This window comes from Solanum lycopersicum, chromosome 4, assembly GCF_036512215.1.
Source record: "Solanum lycopersicum chromosome 4, SLM_r2.1".
NCBI lineage: Eukaryota > Viridiplantae > Streptophyta > Magnoliopsida > Solanales > Solanaceae > Solanum > Solanum lycopersicum.
This window is the reverse complement of record NC_090803.1, coordinates 27,881,530-27,890,335: the sequence shown is the minus strand read 5'-3', so window position 1 is coordinate 27,890,335 and position 8,806 is coordinate 27,881,530. Positions and strand designations below refer to the sequence as shown.

At 40.7% G+C, this 8,806-nt stretch overlaps 3 protein-coding genes across 3 annotated transcripts; all 3 read left to right on the top strand.

Annotated features, from left to right (window-relative positions):
- The first annotated feature begins 1,164 nt into the window (after positions 1 to 1,164).
- On the top strand, positions 1,165 to 3,233 carry LOC138348044 (uncharacterized). Its single transcript, XM_069296653.1, has 4 exons — positions 1,165 to 1,803; positions 1,892 to 2,002; positions 2,131 to 2,297; positions 2,555 to 3,233. The coding sequence occupies exons 1-4, from the start codon at positions 1,165 to 1,167 to the stop codon at positions 3,231 to 3,233; spliced, it is 1,596 nt and encodes a 531-aa protein (XP_069152754.1).
- Positions 3,234 to 4,035: 802 nt separating this feature from the next.
- Positions 4,036 to 5,010, top strand: LOC109120037 (uncharacterized). Its single transcript, XM_069296652.1, has 3 exons — positions 4,036 to 4,273; positions 4,415 to 4,500; positions 4,585 to 5,010. The coding sequence occupies exons 1-3, from the start codon at positions 4,036 to 4,038 to the stop codon at positions 5,008 to 5,010; spliced, it is 750 nt and encodes a 249-aa protein (XP_069152753.1).
- A 478-nt stretch (positions 5,011 to 5,488) lies between these two features.
- Positions 5,489 to 6,002, top strand: LOC109120036 (uncharacterized). Its single transcript, XM_019213403.1, has 2 exons — positions 5,489 to 5,507; positions 5,605 to 6,002. Exons 1-2 carry the CDS (start codon positions 5,489 to 5,491, stop codon positions 6,000 to 6,002), a joined length of 417 nt encoding a protein of 138 aa, XP_019068948.1.
- The last annotated feature ends 2,804 nt before the right edge of the window (positions 6,003 to 8,806 follow it).

Sequence of the window (8,806 nt, the reverse complement as noted above, 5' to 3'; positions counted from 1 at the left end):
AGTATCCGTGTCTCCTGGATCTTCCGGATTGGTGAGGAAGAAGAGAGAGGAAGTTGCCGTTGTTTCTTATGGGGGAAGAAAAACTCCCCGAAACACATCGCGTCCTCAAGATCGCTCCAAGCCTCCACCAAAACCTCACCAAGCCTATCGCCCACAATCCAATCATTCCAGCAACTACAATCCTGCCCCCACCTATCAAGATGCCCATATTTTGTCGTACAAAAATCCACCCCCAAATCTCCAAAATTCCCCCCCCCCCCCATGTATCCAAATTACCCCCAATCTTAACAAATTCAACCCCCTTATCAGAATATCGCTCTCAGCTGTGCTAATGTACAGTCAAGCTACCAACAACCTTCCACCACATATCAAGTACAAGCTCCAGCATATCAAAACCCCCTCCCAAATTACCAAGCTCCAAAGCCAAATTACAAGACAAGCCCCTTCCCTAGAACCCAAGCTCCTCGCCCAAATGTCCGCAATTATAAATAGGTTCCTCTCCCTCAGCAAAGCGGGTATGATCCTTCTTGTCCGATATTTGAAAAAAGGCCTTCGGGGAAATTTACCGCACTGACTAAAAGCCGGACCAAGCTATTCAAAAGACTATCCGCGACCTGATACATCCACCCTGTGGGGCCCAAGCCCGTGGATGTCAACTCTATGTTCTACAAACAGGAGCAGAGATGTGCTTATCATTCCAACAGTGTTGGACTTGACACAGAAGACTGTATCAATCTTAAGCACATGATCCAGGATGTGATTGACCAGGAAGTAGTCTCCCTCCAGCCAGCGGCGCCGAACGTCAGTACAAATCCGTTGCCGAATCATGGGAATGGAAACATTAAAATGATAGAAACAGACGAAGATGAGTGTGAAACCAAGAGGATTACTCCAATTGTGCAAGAAGACTTGGAAAGGGATGTCGCTTCTTTAAGCTTCAAGGAAAAGAGAGAGTTTGTTATTCTGACACCTACAAAGGTTGTTGCATTGGTGTCCTCAAAAACTCTCGCCAAACCCAAGTTTGTCATAGAAACTTCCGTGGCCCAAGGCATGACTAGTTCTAGAATATGCTACACTACTGATGAGCTTGCTCTTGGAGGATAAAAGAAAGACCATGCTAAGAGGCCAATAAGCGAAGCAGAAGAAGAGGAGTTCTGGAAAAGGATGCAAGCGAAAGATTACTCCATTGTCAACCACTTGAAGAAGACTCCGGCTCAGATCTTCGTATGGGCCCTACTGATGAGCTCCCAGTCCCACATGCAGGCTCTTATAAAAACTCTTGATGATACATACGTGCCCTCAGGCACAAGCAGCAATAATGTGGTTGCCATGATTTATCAAGACATTCGAAGGCACCGCATGAACTTCTGTGGCGATGAGTTGCCAGTCGAAGGGAGATCCCACAACAAAGTTCTACACGTCACCTTGATATGCCGTGGAAAGTCCGTCAATCATGTTTTGGTAGATGATGGATCTGGTTTAAATATGTGCCCCTTGTCGACATTGAAACAGCTGAGGTTTGACCTCAGAAAAGTGGATCAAAACCAGGTTAATGTAAGAGCGTTTGATGGTGTGCAAAGAGACACATTAGGGGCGGTCAAGTTGTCCCTTCAAATGGGCCACGCGGAGTTCAATAGGAAATTCCAAGTGTTGGATATGTACAGCAGCTATAACCTTCTTTTGGGAAGGTCGTTCATTCACATGGAAGGAGCCTTCCCCTCCACTCTCCATCAAATGATGAAGCTGGAATGGAACAATGAAGAGCTAGTTGTTCACGGTGAGAGAAGTCACTCATGCAAGCAGGTACCGGTCTTTGATGAGACGCCGCAAGGTGCGGATTTTTTACAAGGTGGATTTTGTAAATGCCACTGATGAGGATTTGTCCCCGCAGACCCCCATGCCAGCAGTTTACAGAATGATCGCCACAGTAATGCTGCAGAATGGGTTCGAGCCAGGTTTCGGATTGGGAAGAGATTCCCAAGGGATTATTGAACCTTTTCCGGTCTTTGCTAAAGGATCCAAATATGGGTTGGGGTACATCCCACAGATGACGACGTGAAGATGTAGAAGAAAAAGGATAAAGAGTTGGCTAAACCAATACCTCATCTGTATCAATTCCTTCCAATCCAGGAGTGCGTCGAGCTTGAATATTGTGGCGAAGGAATCTATGACCTCTTTAAGGAGATCAATGATATTATCGAGGAGGAGGTCGAGCCAGCTGGTATTCGTGATGCTGAACCAGGGGAGATGCTACAAAATTTTACTTCCACACTGATCCTGATGTCGCGAACTTTTCTGTAAAGAGGAGTTATTTTATGCATACTAAAATCGGTCGTTGTCCAGAAGAGGCCCAAGACCCACCATTTCTGCAGTTTTCTTAATTGTTGGAATTTTGAATTTTCATGTGACTTTTGAAAAGGCAACGTGGCCATGTGCCATGACCAAAGTTTCATTTTTGTTTTGAACGAAAGCCTCCTTATCTTGTTTTTAAACTTTGTTTATTTAGTTGCTTGTTATACTTTACTTTCCTAATTTTATTTGTTTATGATTTCAGTAACATAAGTTACAGACCCGCCAATGTCATGTCATGTCATAAGCTTAATGAACAAAATGAGATAGATGACAACAAGGTTGACGACTATGAAGAACAAAGTGGGGAACCAGAGTATGTTGCAGAGGAATTTCGACAACTCGAGAATCAGCAAAAACCGAATATAGAGGAGACGGAAACGGTGAATTTGGGAAATTCAGAATGTGTCAAAGAGGTTAAGATCAGCACCTACCTGAATGGAACTAAGAAGGAGAGCATGGTTCATTTGCTTGCCGAATACAATGATGTGGTTGTTTTTGATGTCGGTGACATGCAGGGGTTGAGTACTGATGTCGTATCTCATAAGCTACCGATCAACCCAGGGTTAAAACTGGTGAAACAAAAGACTCAAAAATTTAAGCCTGAACTTAGTTTGAAGATTAAGGAAGAATTCACTAAGAAAATAGAGTCTCCATTGGTGGAAGTAATGCAATATCCAACCGAGTTGGCCAATGTCGGTACAGTCGCCAAGAAGGATGGGAAAATCAGGATTTATGTTGATTATAGAGATCTCAACAAGGCTAGTCCGAAGGATAATTTTCCATTGACAAATATCCATATTTTGATTGACAACTGTGCAAAACATGAGATGCAGTCATTTTTGGACTGTTATGCGGGTTATCACCAAAATTTGATGGATTAAGAAGACGCGGGAAAAATGGCATTCATTACAGCTTGGGGTTTATATCACTACAGGGTGATGCCGTTCGTCCTCAAGAACGCCGGTGCCACTTACATAAGAGTCATGACGACTATTTTCAACCACATGATTCATAAGGAAATTGAAGTTTACGTGGACGACATCATAATCAAATCCTGCTAGAGTTCAGATCAGTTGACAAACCTGAGAAAATACTTTGAACGTTTGCGTCGGTACAACTTGAAGTTAAATCCCACCAAATGCGATTTTGGAGTCCCAGCTGGGAGGTTGATTGAATTTATAGTCAGCAGAGGAGGTATTGAGCTTGACCCCTCCAAGATTAAAGCAATTCAAGAGTTACCTACGCCAAAAATGAGAAAAGAGGTAATGAGTTTCTTAGGGAGGTTAAACTATATCAGCCGGTTTATAGCACAATTAACAGTGGTGTGTGAGCCTATTTTGAAGTTGTTGAAGAAAGACGCCCCGATTAAATGGACTGAGAAGTTACAAACTGCTTTTGATGCTATCAAGAACTACTTGTCTAACCCACCAGTATTGGTTTCTCCACGAGAGAGGAATTCGTTTGTTGCTGTACTTGTCTGTTTCAGATAGTGCCTTTGGATGTGTACTTGGTCAACACAACGAGACAGGAAAGAATGAAAGGGATATCTACTATATAAGCAACAAGTTTACTCCATAGGAGTCTCGTTACACTTTTCTTGAGAGAACATGCTGTGCTCTGATGTGTCTTGCCCATAAATTGAGACACTATTTGTATTCGTATACTACATATCTCATTTCAAGAATGGATCCATTGAAGTACATTTTCCAAAAAGAGATGCCAATTGGAATGTTAGCTAAATGGCAAATGCTGTTGAGTGAGTTCGATATCGTGTATGTGACTCAGAAGGCAATAAAGGCACAAGCTTTGTCTGATCATCTTGAAGAAAACCCCATGGATGAAGAATACGAACCACTCAAGACTTTTTTTAACGATGAGGAAATATCATTTGTGGGTGAAGATATTTCTGAAACATACCCAGGTTAGCGATTATTCTTTGACAAAGCGGTGAATCACCAAGGTAAAGGTATTGCAGCAGTCTTAGAATCAGAATCTGGTTAAAACTATCCTATGGCAGCTAAACTCTGATTTAATTTCACAAACAACATGACTGAATACGAAGCTTGTATTTTTGGTTTGAAAATGGCCATCGACATGAATGTCTATGAGTTATTGGTTATTGGAGATTCAGACCTTTTGATTCATCAGGTTAAAGGTTAATGGGCTGTGAAGAACCCAAAAATTATACCTTACGTACAGTATGTGCAAAATTTGTGTAAAAGGTTTTGCAAGATCGAGTTCAGACATACTCCCAGAATACAGAATGAATTAGCTGATGATCTTGCCACTATCTCTTCGATTATCAAACATCCGGATAATGACTACATCAACCCACTGGATATAGAGTTGAAGAAACATCCAGTCCATTGTTCACATGTTGAATCAGAACCAGACGGTCTGCCTTGGTATTTTGATATAAAGAGGTACTTGGAGTCTAGGACATATCCACAAGACGCTACATCTAATCAGAAGAAGTCGATACGTCGTCGGGCTGTTAATTTCTTTCTAAATGGAGAAGTCCCGTATATGAGGACTCTTGATTTGGGTCTACTAAGATGTGTAGACGCTGCTCAAGCTGTGAGGCTTAAGGAACAGATACATGCTGCAGTTCGCGGCACCCAAATGAACGGGCATACTTTGGCGAGAAAGATTCTTTGAGCCGGTTATTTCTGGATGACTATGGAGAATGATTGTTATAAATTCGTGCAAATATGCCACAAATGTCAAGTGCACGGCTATTTTATACGGGTGCCAATCACGAACTTAATGCTATGAGTTCACATATGCCATTGGTAGCTTGGGGAATGGATGTCATCAGTCCTATAGGGCCGTCCACTTCCAATGGACACGGATTCATTTTGGTTGCCATTGATTATTTCACGAAGTGGGTGGAAGCAGCCTCTTACAAGTCGGTAATCAAGAAAGTGGTGGCTGATTTTGTCCGCAACAATCTGATATGCAGATTTGGAGTTCCAGAATCCATCATTACTGATAACGGTGCAAATATCAACAGTCATTTGATGAAAGAGATATGTGAACAATTTAAGATTATTGATCGAAAGTCAATTGCTTATCACCCCCAAATGAACAGAGATGTAGAGGCCGCCAACAAAAATATCAAAAATATCTTGAGGAAATGACTGACAAACATCGAGGTTGGCATGAAATGTTGCCATACTGTTTACTAGGTTATCGAACGACGGTTAGAACATCTGCTGTTGCCCACTCCATACTTGCTAGTGTAAAGAACAGAGGCAGTCATACCTGTTGAAGTCAAGATACCGTCATTGAGGATCATCCAAGAAGCTGAATTAAGTAACGCTAAGTGGGTTAACAAACGCATCGATCAACTGACTTTGATTGATGAAAAGAGAATGATTGTTGTTTTCCATGGCCAGTTGTATAGACAGAGAATGAATCGCACCTTTTACAAAAAAGTAAGAGCCAGAGACATTGAAGTTCGTCAGTTGGTTCTTAAGAGTATTTTTCCTCATCAAGACGAGTACAAACGAAAGTTCGCACCAAATTGGCAGGGTCCTTACATTGTTCGTAAAGTACTTTCTGGAGGTGCTTTGGTCTTGTCAGAGATGGATGGCTCTGTATGGCCCAAACATATCAACTCAGATGCTGTGAAGAGATACTATGTGTGAAGTTTCATTTTGCATTTTGTATCATTTTCTTGTAATCGTTCTGTTTGCTTGTATTTGTTCCATTTGAATCCTTATCCCTCTTGTAATGAACTACGTCTGACCTGAATTCTCGAGAACGAGATACGTAGGCGGCCTATATCGGCCTCAGTTGGTTTCTTTGTAAATTTTATTCTTGTTAACCTTTAAGGGAAACTACGTTCGACCTAATTCCTGCCTCAACGGGTTACGTAGGCTCCACAAGGGTTCGGTTAATTCTCCCATAAGTTCTATTCCTCTTTGCAATAGAACGGGGACAAAATTATCGGGATGGACTCAAAAATTCTCCAGAAGAAGCCTTCTATTCAGCAAGCCAAACTAAAGATATTTTGAGATTTGTGTTTGGGATAGAATTTTTGAGAAGAGCTCAAAAATCCCGCGATCTGTTCACTTAATGAAAAAAGATAAGCAAGACAGTAAACTGGGACAGAAATTTTGAGGATCGCCTCAAAATTTTGTTATGAGTCTTCCGTACATGTCCGGAGTGACCCTGAAACCCATAGCGAATTATTAGATAGACCTTTCGAGTGTCAGATTCAAAGAAGCTTGTTAAGCCTGATATGACATGACTTGGCAGTGACTTTTTCAAGAGATTTTTTCTTATTTCTCCAAAATTTTCCCTTTTATGTTTCATTTTCTTTGTCATAAAATATTTTGTTTTATCTATCAAGAATTGGGAAATCGGGAATTCAACCGAAGATATCAAGACAAGGAGCAAACAACTGAAGGAATCGACACAGATCAGTATGTGTAAAAACTAACAATTTTTCTGTGGATGCAGGTTTATAGCTTTACTTTGAAATCGGCCAAATTTTCCCGACGAATGAATATGGAGAGCTCCCAAATAGGAGAAAACTATCCCCAAACCCAATAATTTTACTGAGAGCAGGAGGCAGCTCATATCTTTGGTGTCAGGATACATGGAAATGTGGTTTGTTTATTTCAAGCAATTTCCAACAATATGAAATTTACAAAGAGTGTCTAGCCAAATTCAAAGCTGAATCAAATCAGGAACCTCAACGAAGGTTTCACGATTTCAGTAAAGGACTCCATTTGCATTACATTATCAAAGCAAGATAATTATTGTCAATCAAGACAATGCATTACCCACGAAGTGATAGTTATTTTATTATTAGTTTATTATCGATCAAGTTGATATACTATGTGGAGGTAATATGCCTTTATAATCAACACAAACGATATAGATATTCATGCATTACGAGTTAAAAATCATGCATTGTGGAAATCCATGCATCACGGAGAATCATGCATTGCGCAAAGTCATGCATCGCGGAAGTCATGCACTGCTTAAAATCATGCATTGCGGGAATCATGCATAGCGAGAAATCATGCATCGTGGGAAGTCATGCATCACAGAAATCATGCATTGCGGAAAGTCATGCAGTGCGGAAGATCATGCATCGTGAGTTTTGAATTTATACATCACGAGATTTCATGCCTCGTTAAATTCATATATCACGACAAGACTTTATACCTCGCTGGAATTTATGCATCACGAGAAGATTTTATGCCTCGTCAAATTTATACGTCGTGAGAAGACTCCATAGCTCGGTGGATTTTATGCATCACGAGACGAAGCCATGCCTCGTTAAAAATCATGCATCGCAGAAAAATCATGCATCGCGGAAAATCATTCATCAAGAGTCAACAATTATGAGCGACGAGAAGATTTCATGACTCATCAAAATTTATACATAGCGCGAAGATTTCATACCTGACTGAAATTTAGACATCTCGAGAGGAGGTCATACCTCGCCGAAATTTATGCATCACGAGAAGAATCCATGCTTCGTTGAAATTTGCACATCACGAGAAGATTTCATGACTCGTTGAAAGTTATGCATTGCTAGAAGATTTCATACCTCGCATGAATTTACGTATCGCGAGAAGATATTCATGCCCCGCAAGAGGACACACAGGGATAAAGAAAGGGAAATCGTGTATCACAAGAGAAAGATTTATCCATCGGTCTCAACTGCATTCTTTTATTTTGATAAAAGTAAACATCAAGAAGAGCATCGAAGATGACGAACAAAGAAATTTCAATATCGCATCAACATTTATTTACTTATTTTGACCTCAAGTATAGAGTACATTATAGATTATATTGCGCAACACAAGCCATAAACTTTATTTGTTGTACGTCAGACCGATCAAGTCGACGTCGAATATGGAGGAGAACAAGAAAGTGTCCACATGGTAAAAGACACTGTCTCCCATTGTAATTGCATTTTTTAAGCTGACGAGTTTTATCTCAGTCTTTGTCGAGAGCATCCAAAAGGATGAATTCTCCAAAAACCAGGGGTGCGGACGACATCTAAAAGGATGCAGCACAACGTGGAACTTTTTCTTAGCAGCGAACTGGGATAGAGTCCAAAAAGGAATGTCAAACTCTTAGGATGCGAGCAGAGGAGCGACTTCAACAACAATTGAACCACCCCTATCAAAGCATGTGGGTTTTTCTCTAGTTCTGTCAGTTTAAGTTTCGAATCCGGATGATTCGATTTATCCGAAGCAAGTTTCCAATCTGAGTGACAAGCCTCCTTTTCATACTCGTTTAATTTGTCACTTGTCCAAAACCGAAGGTTATCTAGAATAATGAATTTTCTTTTCCGCTGATTAAGTCGAACTACACACAGCCTTATTATGAAGGTTTAAGGATATATAGGCAAATTCAATGTTGAAAACTCGGCTGTAATCCAACATTCACTTTAGAATTTTATTCTCGAGTATTTCGATACCTTCAT

What these genes read in the sequence shown, in the direction of transcription:
- LOC109120037 (XM_069296652.1), top strand. Translation starts at nt 4,036, where the DNA reads ATGGATCCATTGAAGTACATTTTCCAAAAAGAGATGCCAATTGGAATG. An exon ending in TATTTCTGAAACATACCCAG is followed by an intron (nt 4,274 to 4,414) that starts GTTAGCGATTAT and finishes CTGAATACGAAG; the next exon opens with CTTGTATTTTTGGTTTGAAA. An exon ending in CAGACCTTTTGATTCATCAG is followed by an intron (nt 4,501 to 4,584) that starts GTTAAAGGTTAA and finishes AGGTTTTGCAAG; the next exon opens with ATCGAGTTCAGACATACTCC.
- LOC138348044 (XM_069296653.1), top strand. Translation starts at nt 1,165, where the DNA reads ATGCAAGCGAAAGATTACTCCATTGTCAACCACTTGAAGAAGACTCCG. An exon ending in GAAGTCACTCATGCAAGCAG is followed by an intron (nt 1,804 to 1,891) that starts GTACCGGTCTTT and finishes TTGTCCCCGCAG; the next exon opens with ACCCCCATGCCAGCAGTTTA. An exon ending in CTGATGTCGCGAACTTTTCT is followed by an intron (nt 2,298 to 2,554) that starts GTAAAGAGGAGT and finishes TTATGATTTCAG; the next exon opens with TAACATAAGTTACAGACCCG.